Here is a 15266-nt window from a genome sequence, read left to right as displayed (position 1 = left end):
CGTGGAAATTATTCATTGGAGGGGGTTCTCATAAAAATATTATTTTGACTAGGCCAGAGCTCAATACAAGTTGGTGGATAAAAAATAATAACTAGTTCGAATAATTCAGTTTAGATACATATATTACAAGAATATGTAAATACAAAAATTAGATTTTGGTAGCCAATTCCTTGGCCTTAGCCCTCTCAAGCTTGTTAATTTTAGCACTCGACTTGCTACCAAGAGTAGATCCACCCCAGTGTTTCTTGATCTCGTCCGCACGTTGGTTAAAGTTGGTATTAATGGCCTCAACAAGCTTGCTCAGTGAAACTCTATCAGATGATTCAACCTAAAAGAGGAAACGACAATATTAAAAACTGAGAAGTTTTAAAGGTAATTGAAATTAGTTTTAAAAATAAATTTCAGAATTAATTAGGATATGGGGTTATAATCAAATATCATTCATGGGATTGGCTCTGTATTTTTTCATCACGTTGAGAACGTAAGTAATAAAAGTTTGGGCTATAAAATTACCTGAGTAATGGCGAGACAAGAGCAAGTTTTGCGTCCGGCAACCTTTCCCAATCGTGCCTTGTTTTTAACAATGCAGTAAGGTACACCCATTTTGCGGCAGAGAGCAGGCAAAAACAAGACTATCTCAATGGGATCAACATCATTAGCAATGATAACGAGCTTAGCCTTCTTTTTCTCCACGAGCGTGGTGACGGTATTAATACCATGGCGCACAACAGGTCGCTTAGAGGTAGGTTCATCGGGCTTACCAGCAGCCCGTTCTTCAGCTCTGGCCTTTAGCCTGTGCTTCTTGGCTTGCTTGGATTCGGGTTTGTAGTTGTGGAGAAGGCGAAACATTTGGGTCGCTAAATAAGGGAAGAGTCATTTTAGATAAGGGAGTTGAAGCCTGGGACTTAATTTAAGCTTTGAAAATAATTATTCAGAAATACAACCAATAAATGGCGTTTTCATCACATATTTCTATGATGAAGAGATTCATTAAAAAACATCATTTGAAAAAGTAGCCTGAAGAGTTCCCGCGCTTAAGTTTACCTCTTTGTTCCAGACATTAAATAGCGTCGAGGCTCTCTTTTAACGAACATCCCACATGGCACAATTGGCTGGTTAAAGCCGAAAGGCTTCAGGAGTTAATTAAAAGCCCGTCATTGTTTATGGAAATAAACTGTCGATACGAAAAATCGTATCTTGGGCAATTACCTGTTTGTTTATCCAGAGCCTCGCTAAATTGATGGATTGGTGGTGGGATCTTTAGGCGAGTTTGGAGAACGGCCTTTTGTCTTTGGAGACGGATATATTTGGGCCATCTCACGAATCGGCTCAGATCCCTCTTGGGTTGGATATCCTGACCAATACCAAAGTTACGAGTACGCTTCTTGAAAAGAGGATTGACGACTCTCTTGACCTCGGTCTTCTTAGAGGGGAGAGGAGCTGCTGCTACCCTCTTTCCCTTCTTCTTTCCTTTCTTTTGAACCATGATTAGTCTGTAAATGAAATGTAGGAGAAGAGATTGGAGTGTTGTTCCCTCTATGGGAGTTTAACGGAAAAGGAAATTATGAAGGCAATGTATTTAAAAAGAAGGAAATTGATGTTGCTGATATTCAAGGCTACCAAGTGAACATATTTTTATAGCAATGTATCGTGAAAATCGTGGGAGAAACAAAGCAGATTTATTTCAGTAACTCTCTTTCTCTTTATAGTGACGTCATTGGGGGGAGGTGTATGGGTAAGTGGCGTACATTTACCATTTTTAAGATAAAAAGTAAAAAATCAATTAATTTCAAATTATTTTTCTATTGGTTCCTTATTTATTAACGCTATATTTAGGTTTTTAATTATTCCTCATCGTGAATTCCTGTATTTGGACCTCCCAATGACGTCATCCGTTATGCTAGTAAATTTTCATTGAGAACTGAAAATTGTTGCTGACTAACCTAGTTATATTAACGTTGATTTATACCTGGTAATAATGTTCCCAATGTTCCCTGGATAGGACAATACAAATCTTTAAGACTAATCTGTATTTTTAATATTTTGATGAATTACTAGAAAATTAAAAATCTATATATTTTGTAGCGTCATTGAACAACCTTCAACAATGATGAGTGATGCCGAAAAGTATTTGCAAGTGAGAGGCCAGGCCAAATTGTATAAACTTGATGTCATAGTAACACAAAACTACAGTTTTATTTTATAAATATTTCATTTCGTTTAAAAAGTCCAATGGCTCCTACTAAAACTTTTAAACAAATTTTTAAAGCATTAGTTCCGGTGCAACTGTCAGGAATGGAAGTAAAATTAAATTACACAACATGTGTTGTTACATTTCAATCATTGAGCTGGACTTGGAATCCATCAAATATTTTGAACTAATATTTTATTTTATTTTGTATAAAGAAGGAAATACCTAGTTATAAAAAGGTATATAAATTGAGGCACTAAGATCTATATTCACAACAAAAGATGTATCATAGACAGTACATGTTGGCTTTTAATTTTAAATATTATATATCAAAGTTGTTATGTATAGAAAGATTAAACATTTGTGCTTGCATTTCTTGTTCGCAATTAATCATATAAACAAACACATATTTTTAATTGCCAAAAGATATATTTAGTTTCAGTATTGACAGCTCTTATTTATTATGAAATTCATGAAACTGGCGTTATATTCTTTAAGTCCTGCGATAATGTAAATAATAAAAAAAAGAGTTATAGCTTTATTTATTAATAGTCTTATATCAAATTAATATTAAATTACCCAGCTAAACATAAATAGGTTAATATATTGATTTTAGGGGTACAGTATGTATCGTTTATAAATTACAATTTGAAAGTCCGTTTTAGTAGAACTATTTTATTTGTCTCTGTAAAAATTGTTTAATTATCATCATTTTTGCAGTAATATCAACCCTAGAATTATCGAATGTGTCACATTATCAAAAATGAGACACTGAATACATTATTGACTCTCTATGAAATTTTTTTCATAATTTTCTTTTTTAAGTACTTTAAATTCCTCCTTTCAAATTGTTCATGACATTTTTAGATCGTAAGTTGTACAGTGTGTAACACCTGATATTTTATTATCCAATGTTACAAGAATGTTCTAATAACACTGTTATTAGTAACTAAATAGGTATAAATTATAATATTTATACCCTTATAAAATGACAATTGGATATTTATTGCCCATTGGTCTGCCAACTTCCGTTCCGTTGTTTGTAAAAAAAAGTATATAGCTAATTTTTTAAAAACAGTCTTAGTTTATTTATAGCTAAATAACTTTAAAAATAATTTTGTGTTTTTTCAGTAAAATATATTTAGTTAAATCATGAATGGCTAAGTTCTAGTAATGATAATGATTGTTGAATATATTGCTTGAGTGCACTGATTTTAAATTGAGATATCTAATTAATTTACGGAAAGAGATAGAAGGGTAACGACACAAGCTCAAGGAAAGGCTGTAATTAAGGACTTGGTCACCCTGTATAATGGAGAAGAAGGAGAAAAACCTAGTCCAGGGAGTACTGAGATAAATATCTTTTTTTGGCGTGCGCTTATTTTGACTGAAGTGCAAAATAACTTTCTCAAAATTACTAAAATATATGCTGATTACCCATTAAAAAAAATAATTAAATTTTTATATATAGAAAGTTTAAGCGTTTAACAATTATCCTTTAAATTACATGTGATATCTATCATTTATTTTTAATATAAGCCCATTTTAAAAATGTATAATATTCAAACCAATTTCTGCAAAATGTGCGATAGCAAATCAACTTCCCATCCAACTTACATGGCCTCAAAAATCGTTAACCTCCTACATAGCACATTTTCCAATCAAATTGCATCAAAATTCTTCCATATCTATGCTAAAAAATATGTTTCTGAAGCAAAGAGTCAATTTCATGTTAATAAAAAAAGGAAATTGTTTCAAAAAATTATTCAATTGTTTTTCCGAAAGTTTGATTGTATTGTTAATTAACTCCATTTTATATTTAAGTGTTAAAATGGACAGAATAAATGTGTCTCATTATAAAAATGGGTCAAATTATCAAATAATGAACACATATTCTTTGCGATTGATATAATAATTAAACTTATTCGATTTTTTTTTTTGCTATGGCCTATGGGTCAGATATGAGCTGCTAAAGTTTCAAATCACACTTCGTAGCATTTACTTGATGAATAGCAGACAATTCTTTTGCACTTGCGTCAAACACAAAAAAGCGTGCTTTTATTCTAATTTCAGTGTTCCTTGCCTTTTTATTGTACAGCTAGATCTGCCAACTTGATCCCTCGCCGGCCATCGCCCATAACTCTTCTGACTACTCTATAGAAAACTAAAAGAAGGAAAACAGTAGCTGTGATGCTTGAGGAGTTTGAAAGGATCCAATAAGAGAGAGGAGTCTGATCGTCTGGAGTCCGGAATATTGTATATTTGTCTAATTCCTACAAGGTAAGGCGTTTTTCTCCTATTTATTCATACTGTTGTTGTTGTCGTCGAGAATATGTTATTCATGAATCGATATTATGGGTTATACTTTGGAGAAAAGTCCGTATATTTTGATGGAATTTTATGAAGGAGTGTTTGCTATTCATTTCTTGATTGAGAAGAAAGGGGATGCTGATATAGGAGAAAATGGAGTTAATTAATAAAAGAAGTGAAGAGACGGATGAGGATTATTGATGTATTGATTGGTTGTTGTCCGGTGGAGTAGAGATAAGATGCGATTTGATTGGATGGATTGATTGTGGAGTGAAGTGATTGGTTGTTGGCGTTGCAGTAGTGATGTGATGGAGTGGTGGCTCCAAGCTCTCTGATTCTCTCTCCCTGAGCAGGGAAAATGTGTTATAAATTACTAGAAAAGCTCCTTCCTTCTTTTTCTTTGCCCTAATTCACGATTTGAGTGATTTTTTACCTCTATGGAAATGATGACGGAATATAGCTGTTAATATAATTAAAACTAACTCCCGCTGGAACTCTCCCTGGGCCTGAAATGAAATGAAATCCCTCCTCAGTTAAAATTATTGCAATTCTTTATATGAGTTGTGAATGCAACAAAAGAACGTCCTGCTCTGTCCAATGATTGATTTGTTGAGTTGAATTGAATCCCAATCCCAATTGGAAAAGGATATTTTAAAGCAGCTAGGATGAAACTTGAATTGAGATGCAGACAATGGGCAAATATTAAATAAATATACATTGAGTCAGAGAGCAGAATATATAAATTATATTTTATAGTTTAAGCCGGTCATAATGATGAGTGAAACGAATTCTTTTAGCTTGTTCCGCTGTTATTTCTGTGGATTAACCCTTTGCTTTTGTTCATATACCTATTGCCATATTAATAATATTGTAAAGAAAAAGAAGGAATATTTTATGATATAAATGGAAACAAAATTATTGTGTGATCATTATTTTTAAGAATCGTTTTTTTCTGTTTTCTTATCTGACGTAAACCCTTTTTCTCTAATAAGTCTTAAAGAATCATATATTGATTGACATCTTCAAAATGTCTGATGTTTCGTCGTTGGGAAATAAAAGATTGAAGGACCTTCGCGTCACAGATCTCAAAAGTCAACTTGAAAAGAGAGGACTTGCCACGTCTGGTGTCAAGGCTGTATTAATGGATCGATTGAAAAAACATTTGGAGGATGGAGGATATGTAGCTGAAGATTTTGATTTTGATGCAAATGAAAATGTGAAAAAAAAGGTGGGAGATGAGGATAAGGATAAAGAAGTGACGTTGGTTCCTCGAACTGGCGAAGAAAAGGTCAAAGACATTCAAATGGAGGAGGATGAACACGAAGATGAAGTTAAAGAAGACAACAAAGAAGAAGGAAAGGATGAGTTCAAGTCTCTTAATACTGATGATAAATCTACAAATAAGGATTCTGAAAATAAAACTCCCGAAATAGAAAAACCCATGAATGAGGTAACTGACAAGAACACTCCCGAAATAGATAAATCCATGAATGAGGTAACTGAAAAGAACACTCCCGAAATAGATAAATCCATGGAGGATGTAACTAAAAAAAAGGATGGTATTGAGCCATCCAGCATTGAAAAAAGTAGTCGTGTTGGAGTTGAAAATTCGCAAGAAGACGATTCTATAAATTTGATGATTGAAGACGAAGAAAATCTTTTTGGAGATGATACTCGTACCGGCTCACCTAACTCACAAAGTCAAACTAAGATTTCATCTACCAAGGATGTAGTTCCAGTTGTGGAAGTGAAAGAGGAAAAATCTCCTTCTTCCGAAACAAAGGCAACTTTAGATCCCGAACCTGACGAAACAATAATAGACTCTGACAAAAAACTGGAATCTACCAAACCAAAAGATGAACCTAGTAGCTGCAATGAAGCTCCAGCTGAAGAACAAAAGAAAGATGTCGAGGAAAATGATTCCAACAAGAGAAGTATCTCTAAACGTAATTTATGGATATCTGGATTAGCATCATCAAGTCGAGCCACGGATTTAAAAAATGCCTGCTCGAATTATGGAAAAGTCGTGGGGGCTAAAATTGTAACGAACTCACGACGTTCAGAGGAAACTAAATGTTATGGTTATGTTACCATGGGCTCTTCTGACGATGCGCTGAACTGTATTAAACACTTGCATAATACTGAACTTCATGGAAGTGTGATTTCTGTTGAATTGGCTAAATCGTCCGAAAAAGAATCTTCCAAAACGGAATCATCATCAGGTCGAAAATCCTCAAAGGAAAAAAGTGTTGACCGAGGCTCTAATGTATCTAAAACTTCCAGTAGGGCTCATAGTGAGAGTAAAAAAGATATTTCATCGAGTAAGAAAGACAATTCGGGCAATTCTTCATCATATTCTTCTAGATATGATTCCAAATCTCCACGACGTAGTAGAAGTCCTCGTCATCAACCATATCGCAAATACTTGGCTCCTGGTGATGCTCGCCATAAATTGAGGGATATTAGTCCTGAGAGAGAAGACCGTGCAACTCGTCCAGGTATATACACAGTATCTCAAATTCGTGAAAGAAGAGAAAAAGAAGTGGAGGAGTCCAAAAGGCTTAGAGACCGGGAAAGACGCCGAAAAGAAGATGAAGAACGGAATAGACGAGATTTTGACAGACGTCGTCGACACGAAGAGTCTAAGCTAGAGAGAGAGCGCTTTGAGCTCCGCCGTGAGCGTGAAAGAATCGAGCGTGAAAAAGCAGAACTCATAAAATTGGAGAGGGAAAATCAACGACTTGAGCGAGAACGACTTCTAAGAGCAAAGGAAGAGTTAGAAAAGTTAAAATGGGTCCAGCAGTCACGTCTTGAAGAAAATAGAAGGCCCTTTAAGCGGCAAGCACTAGCTAGCTTTGGTGAGCACTCCAGTCGAGGTTCTGAAAGTTATTACGATGAAAAGAGACGCGATACTAGAGGGGGAATATCACATTCAGGAGATCGTCACAGCTCTTCCTCATATCAAAATTCTTCGAGTCGAGATGATAGGTCAAGGTATGAATCGACCAGAGGTGCCTTTCATAATGGAAGTCGTCGGGATGATGATCACTATAGAAGTTCTCGAAGTTCAAATAATACCCCTTCTTCCTCAGCTCACAATCGCAACAATTATTCTCACTCTTGGAACTGCTCTTCTAATAATGCGTCTTCTAAATCCTCCAGTGGTTTTCCAATAGTAAATTCTTCCAGTGGTGGTGGCGGCAGCAGCAGCACAAATATTGGATCAGGTGCTGTCAGCGGTACAGATTGGTCATCACGTGGTGGAGGAAATAAATCCTCTTCTTCGCAGCCCAACATTCCTCACCCTCCCATTCTTCCCGGGATTGCATTGGGAATCAATAATGCATATAACAATGGTAATATGGGCGGAAGTGGAGGTGGATATGGAGAAGGAAGTGGAGGGAGTGCTTCAAACGATAGATATGATGCTTATAAAGATCACAATATTCAAAAACGCTATTGATTAACATTTTAAATAACTCCACAATTTAATTATTACTATTTATCCATTTTTTGAAAGTATGTATCATTTATTAATATAAAAAGTACATTTCTTAATACTTACGGAACACAAACCTTATAGGTATTTATATACAACATATACATTACATATATATATATTTCTATTTTTTGCATTGATGTTTTAAAGTATGTATTCCTTCTTTTTTTTGCAAAGTATAATAATAAGTTGTTATACTATTAATTATTATTATCATTATATTTTGTCTACGGGTTATTCAATAAATATTCTATTCCGCTTTATATAGTAAAGGAGAAAATATTTATCTATCTCCGAGTAAAAGTCATACCAGTATTATGTGAGTGTAGACAATCTCATGGTACATATTATGATGTTGAATGGAATAGAAAAACCATTTTTTGAGCAATTGATTTGTATATAATTAAAGCTTCGTTATTTGTTGATTTTTTTTCTTCTATAACCTGCCTATACAGGTACATTATTTAATTATTATATATGTTCATAAACTTGAGTAATCCTTTAGAAAAACTTTATAATAAAAGTCATACAACTAACATTTCCCTAATTTTTAATTCTCTTAATCACTAAATCTATCATCTACTTACACATTTGAAGAAACCGAAGAAAGTGAGGAAGAAACATGCTGGTTCTGGTACGTGGAGACCCGGCTTTTACAATGACTGAAGTAATTGGTTTGGACATCCTTGCTCCTCGTCATCCATCACTCTATGATATGGTCATTCAAAGACTCGGCTATCAAAATAATAGTAACATTATCAATAATCAAATGGAGCCTGATGGAGAGGGAAGACAGATCTGTCTCAAGCCTATGATGTATCCATCTGATGTTGTTAATATTCTAGAGGAAACGGGTGGCTTTAAGCTCGTTGGAACAACATGTCAAGGGAAATCTATACTCGTATGGTCTATGATCAAATAATGTCATAATTAAGCAAACCATTGTTGTAAGTTATCTCTACACTTCTACAAGAGATTCAATTATAATAATCAGAGCCATTCCATATTTTCTCCTATATGTACATATATGTTTGCATCATCTACTGAGTTGGATAACTGGTATTTTTTTTTAAACATGATGTAAAATAAATTATATTATATGTATTATTCTAAATAAGAATCGGGCATATATAACATACATACAAAAGGGTTGTTAAATCATTGTTTTATTAAAATATCTATGGATTTCATTTATTTTAATTAATTCTTTCCTCAAACAAAACAAAAAAAAAATTGATTCAAACTCAAAATCTTTAATATTCTATATGTTTCATTAACCAATCATATAAATAACTATTTATGCCTAATTCATTTAAGAAATTCATCCATAGTTTCATATGTCATGCTTATTTTTTACCATTATTTATCTAATACATATTTTCTTTAATTACTTTACAGGAATTAAAAAGTTGACAAATGATATTTTCATCACTCAAGATTTGAGAAAAAAAAAGAAGAAAAAAAAGTGCGTGAATGACTATTACTTCTTATGAATACAAGCCAAATTATGTACATATATACATTATGATCTGTGAACTGAGGAATATTATTAATCATAATTATAAAGGAGTTATCACTCTTACGACTACTACACAATATTAAGCATTGAAATATCTCTCTGTTTTATCGTCTTCATCTTCTCTGGCATATTAAATAGTATGATAATTAATATGTGAGAATACTTATTGTTTTCTTCCTGCATTTATGAGTAGATCATACCTTTTAGGAGCTACAATTATGTAACTTTAGTGTGTATATTTAATATCGTTATTCATGTGTATTACTACAAAATAAAAAACTGATAAAATTCATTCGTTTTGATATTTTTTCTATTATTAATTAATTTAAATAATAACACTAATAGTATTCATAATATGTTTAAATTCCCATTGTTACTTTTTAAAAAGGAATTAATCACACTGTTAAGAAATATGAACTAATAAAGTGTCTTATTTCTGAAGTTTTCATCATAGCAATGGTATCAAAAATGTTGGTAACCAATTGTCCTATATCCTGTCTGGGGTATTTTTCATTTAAATTCTTGAAATGTCCCGTTTTATGGGATAAAGAGTCAAAAATAGATTTTTAAAAATGAGTAAGACCAAAAATATAAGTTGTTTCAATTAAAATAATAAATCAATATTACTGTTTTAAGGTATTCACCCTGAAACCGACAGTCATGGGGGGCTATTTGAGCTCATTCACGGTAAGTCTAATTAGGGTCACCTTATGTGTAGGGACAGACTCAAAGTTAATGCATATGTCATAACATTGTTTAGTTTAGCTATATGCCATTGTCGTGAGTTAAAATGATAATTATATTATGCTAAATTATAGCTAATATTTTCAACCTTCATTTACCCCCCTCTAAAAATCTTATCAACCATCAAATCCTAATTATTTCATTCTACAGATTAATTTTTGCTACTTTGAGTACAATCCAATGGATATTAATCATAATAATTTATTTTTAGAAATGAACAAAGAATTCAAATGTAATCCAGACTCAATTTGAAGAAAAATATATCAAGCCTTCTTTTGTATATTCAAAATTATAAATCGTCTCCTTTTTCCAATCCTTCTGAGCTTAATACTGATTCATTTATAAAATATATATAAGTTAAAAACGTAGACAGTATTATAATTCAGCTTTATAAATTAATAATTGTGGTTTATAAATCTGTGGTTTAAAAAAAAGAAACCATCTCCTGTCTTCCTTTTCAACATACATTGGTTCAAAAAATGGTTGTCGTCTTTAAAAGACTGGCAGAACATCCGGCCTCTGTAGGCTCTATTCTATTTATTTATTACTTATTAGTAAGTAACAAAGAGAGAGAATGTAGGCAAGAGAACACTAATGAATTTCAGTGTTCTCTGATGTCGGTATTTAAAGCGCATTTTTCAGCCAGCCCATTCACTCTCTTTTTCCCCTTTCGGCCTCATACTACTACTGAATAATAGCCAGAGAAGGAGAAGAAGAGAGGAATAAAGAAATAGCAGAGAAAAGATCAATAGCTAGCTGATGGAAGAGTAACCTAGGAGCTACAACACAATTCATCAGCTTCATTCGTAGTTCTTCAGCCGCCATATTGGATCTCCGGTTGACTTTCTATCTGGCTCGTTATATATATACCTATATAACAGAGGGAAAGAGGAAGGCATCTAAAATAACATTCAAAGCTTGATTCATTCCAAATCAGGAGTCTCGCAATTTCTTCTCTGCTGCAAGTCTACTACTCCTGCGGGAAGGTAAGAAATGAGCCAATTCACTAATGTTCCGGTTACGTGTATCGTACATCTCTTATCATCACTTGATTCATATGTGTGTCTTACCCCCTTCCAAACAAAAGAAATTAATCAAATCCCAATCCTGTATCTTGGAGAATGATCATGAAAGGGATTTCTTCTTCATGAGTAGTTTAGTTCTACTCAGCATTGCCACTATTACTCTAATAGCATTGGGCAAGAAAGGGAGGAGGAGGAGGATATGACTAAACCAATGGCAATCTGTTATTCATGACGATTCATTCTCATTGGACTTGATTTCTCAAATTCCAGTTAATTCTTTTTTTTTTTCTTAACATTTTCTTTTTTCCTTTTCTTTGTAATTACTTTTCACCATTTTTTGAAATTTATTATGATGGCTAATGATCTTGGAATTACGCTCTTGTCTCAAATGTGTCCCTCGTAGTTTTGTGTTTTCCTTCATTATGTGATGACGAATGGGTATATTTATTCTAAATGCAACACTTAAATTACGCGAGTTGTTACTGCTAATATGCAAATCACTAATTGTAGTTTAAAATATGAGGGTCTATTCCACGATTATTCTCAGTATTTGTTTCAAATTAATTGTTGTTAATCAATGTGAAGTAATAGTGATGTCAAAAACACAAACACGCTCAAGGTATAAGATTGGGATTAATTTTTTTGCTTTCATGCTACACCTTTAGTCATAATTATTTAACATGATATTATATACAAAATTCTTACGTACAACCTTTTTCTCTAATAAGTTTTAAAGAGTCATATTAATTGAGACTGACATCACAAAAATGTCTGAAGCACCTACGCCTGGTAAAAAGAGATTAAAGGATCTTCGTGTTACGGATCTCAAAAATCAGCTTGAAAAAAAGAGGACTGGCTACATCTGGGGTTAAGGCTGTTTTGAGTGATCGGCTTCAAAAACATTTGGAAGACGAGGGTCATGATTTAGATGAGTATGACTTTGATGCTCCACCTCCTTCCAAGGAATCAACTGAGAGCAAGGAGAGTGAGGATGTTGAGATGAAAGAGGCTAAACAAGAGGGAAATGATGAACCCGAAAAAGAGAAAGGAGACTCTGAGGAAAAAAGTACCTCCGAGGACAATAAGAAAAATGATACCGAAATGAAATGCGATGATAAAGCTGAAGCTAGTCCCATTGATGAGGAAGATAATGTCTCTGAAGAGGATAAGGCTTCAACTGTAGACTCTACTGACAAAAATGAGTCTAAAGAGGATGATGATGATGAAGAAGAAGAGGAGTCGAAAGATAAGGATAAAAAGTTAAACGGAGTTGATAATCCTCCGGAAGATGACTCCATTAATCTTATGATAGAAGACGAAGAAAATCTTTTCGCCGAAGAAACTCGCCCTGCTTCACCACCCCGTCCAGAAACAGCTCCAGTGCTTCAGCCTTTTACCTCCAGTGACACAATTTCTCTTTCTTCTAGGAACAAGGCTCCGTCTGAAAATAGTTCAATGTTTGCAAACCGAGATGAATCGGAATCTGTTGCAAGTAACAAATCTGAAGGTAAAGACATGAGTAAGGATGATTCTAAATCAGGCAATGATCTTAACGCAGATGATTCAACTGAATCTGGTGATCCAAATAAAAAAGTTTCATCCTCTGGACGTAACTTGTGGGTATCTGGTCTTGCATCTTCTTATCGTGCAACAGATTTGAAAAAAGTATTCTCAGTTCACGGGAAAGTTATTGGAGCAAAAGTCGTGACAAATTCACGTATACCTGGCGCAAGGTGTTATGGTTATTTGACAATGGGATCATTTGAGGAAGCTTCCGAATGTATAAAACATTTGAATAAAACGGAACTCCATAATAGAGTTATAACTGTAGAGCGAGCAAAGTCAGGGGAGAGTGGACCTCCTAAAAGAGAGGACGAATCTGTCGAAGAACCTTCTAGTGAAAAAGGTGAGGAAAGTAATTTGACTGATGAACCTTCTTCATCCAAATCATCTGATGAATCAAACAAACAGAACCCATCATCTTTTAATAGAGAAGGCTCAACACACTCTTCTCACGGTTCTAATCCCAGAACAAGGTCTAGATCTCCCAATCGTGGACGTAAACGTAGACCTCGTCCACGTTTTCGACGACTTGCTCCTGGAGACGCTCGTCACAACATACGGGACATCAGTCCTAGAAGAGAGGATCGACCCACGCGCCCGGGTATATTAACCTTTTCACAGATTCGAGAACAAAGAGAAAAAGAAAAAGAAGTTGAGGATACTAAGAGGCTACGAGATAGGGAGATACGACGACTTGAGGATGAAAGACAGCGACGGGACATGGAAAGAAGACGCCGTCATGAAGAGGAGAGATTTGAGCGTGAAAGACTTGAACTACGCCGCGAGCGTGAAAAGATTGAGCGAGAAAAAGCCGAACTTCTCAAGTTTGAACGCGAAAGACAGCGTTTTGAACGTGAACGATTACAAAGAGAAAAAGAAGAGTTGGAAAGGCTTCGATGGGAACAATCTAGATTAGAAGATACACGCAGAGCAATTAAGAGACCAGCTGCTGGTTCAATTAACGAACATCATCCACATCCACATCCTCACCACCATCATAATCACAATAGAGGATTAGGTAATAATGACGGAGGAGGAGGTTATTATGATGAGAGGAAAAGGGATCCTACGGGTGGTGGAATGCCGATATCAACTGACAGGTATGGTAACCTTACCTACCCAAATTCCTCTAATCGGGATGATCGCTCTCGATATGATTCATCCAGAGGAGGACTATCAAATAGCGGGGATGTTAGTGGTAGGAGAGATGACTATCGACCTTCACGGCCGTCAAATGGACCTCCATCGAACAATCGTCACTACTCAGGTGGTTGGAACTCCTCTGCTGGTTCTTCTAAATCCAACTACATGATTGGGGGATCATCATCTAGAGGAGGTGGTGCTGGTGGAGGAGGAAATGACTGGAACTCCCGTGGGGGAGGTGGAGGGGTGAATAACTCTTCCCAACCTAACATACCGCGACCTCCTATCCTAACTGGAATATCAATGGGAGTGAACTCATATAATGGGGGAGGTGGTAATATGGGCTCTGGAGGTGGAGGTAATGGATTCAACGGTAGTGGTTTTGGCGGTGGCGATAGATACGACGCCTACAAAAATAATATAGTTCCCAAGCGTTACTAAGAGCTTAAGGAAAATCCCCAGAATTCATATATAGATCCCTATAGATGAATATGAACTTGTATATGTACATTTTTATTTAAGTTTTAATCTTATAAATGTATTATTCATTGACCTTTAATTAGGTAAAGTAACTTCATTATTATATTATATATTGTTTGAATTGAATCGTGTATATTTACACCATATAATATACAAATAATGTTATTGTCATTAATTTTAGATATCTATACAGGCACATGTATATATATATATATATATACATGTACATATTATTTTTTTCCCCTTTTGTGTATTAAGTTTCTCTGATAGAGTGCGTCGTACTGCGATATGTCTTCTTCAAGTACTTATATTAATATGTTATAATGTCTGAATATAATGGAGTGTTTTTATGAGCACAAATTTCTTTCTCCTTTTCTATTTTTTTTTAGTTGGAAGACAATTAAATAGTTATTATATACCAACTGATTATACAATATTACTAATTTCATCGTTCTTATTTATTTGCTTTTATGTTTTATGTGACATTACAAACCTTGTTTATCCTCTCTCTCTCTATATATATATATACATAATACCAACTACACAAATGGAAGACAACGATTATATAATTCTCAAGATTCTTCCATTTCAAATGGTGATGAATGTGTGTGTGTGTACTCACCAACTCTCCTACTGTTAATGATATAATCTGAAATGATAGAATCAATGGTGTTGACAACCATTCACCATGTTGCAGTTTATGTACTTACTTCCGTACATTTAAATCTTCCATTATGTTGAATAATATATTAATAAAAGTTTTGATTAATTAAAAAAAAAAAGAAAAAAGTA

General features: G+C 34.3%; 2 protein-coding genes and 1 long non-coding RNA gene across 3 annotated transcripts; 2 read left to right on the top strand and 1 right to left on the bottom strand.

Moving 5' to 3' along the window:
- Positions 1-104: 104 nt before the first annotated feature.
- Positions 105-1642, bottom strand: RpL7A (ribosomal protein L7A). Its single transcript, XM_040718920.2, has 3 exons — positions 1210-1642; positions 514-857; positions 105-328 (listed from the first exon to the last, which is right to left on the bottom strand). The coding sequence occupies exons 1-3, from the start codon at positions 1484-1486 to the stop codon at positions 149-151; spliced, it is 801 nt and encodes a 266-aa protein (XP_040574854.1). The 5' UTR covers positions 1487-1642; the 3' UTR covers positions 105-148.
- A 9-nt stretch (positions 1643-1651) lies between these two features.
- On the top strand, positions 1652-4078 carry LOC139906373 (uncharacterized). The gene is made up of 3 exons (XR_011781861.1): positions 1652-1735; positions 1837-2029; positions 2086-4078. It is a non-coding gene; the product is annotated as an uncharacterized lncRNA (long non-coding RNA).
- Positions 4079-4333: 255 nt separating this feature from the next.
- LOC121124880 (uncharacterized) lies at positions 4334-15266 on the top strand. The gene is given in 4 exon segments (XM_071890858.1): positions 4334-4471; positions 5494-7956; positions 12021-12130; positions 12132-15266. Coding segments are annotated over 3 exon segments (4842 nt in total). The 5' UTR covers positions 4334-4471; positions 5494-5528; the 3' UTR covers positions 14436-15266.

The sequence above is a fragment of the Lepeophtheirus salmonis genome, chromosome 9 (genome assembly GCF_016086655.4).
Source record: "Lepeophtheirus salmonis chromosome 9, UVic_Lsal_1.4, whole genome shotgun sequence".
Classification (NCBI taxonomy): Eukaryota; Metazoa; Arthropoda; class Copepoda; order Siphonostomatoida; family Caligidae; genus Lepeophtheirus; species Lepeophtheirus salmonis.
This window is presented reverse-complemented; position numbering and strand designations above follow the sequence as displayed.

Bases quoted from the DNA above. Each gene is read 5' to 3' on its own strand.
- RpL7A (XM_040718920.2), bottom strand. From the start codon at position 1,486: ATGGTTCAAAAGAAAGGAAAGAAGAAGGGAAAGAGGGTAGCAGCAGCT. The intron at 858-1,209 runs GTAATTGCCCAA...TCCCTTATTTAG, and splicing joins GGCTCTGGATAAACAAACAG to CGACCCAAATGTTTCGCCTT. The intron at 329-513 runs GTAATTTTATAG...TTCCTCTTTTAG, and splicing joins CTTGTCTCGCCATTACTCAG to GTTGAATCATCTGATAGAGT.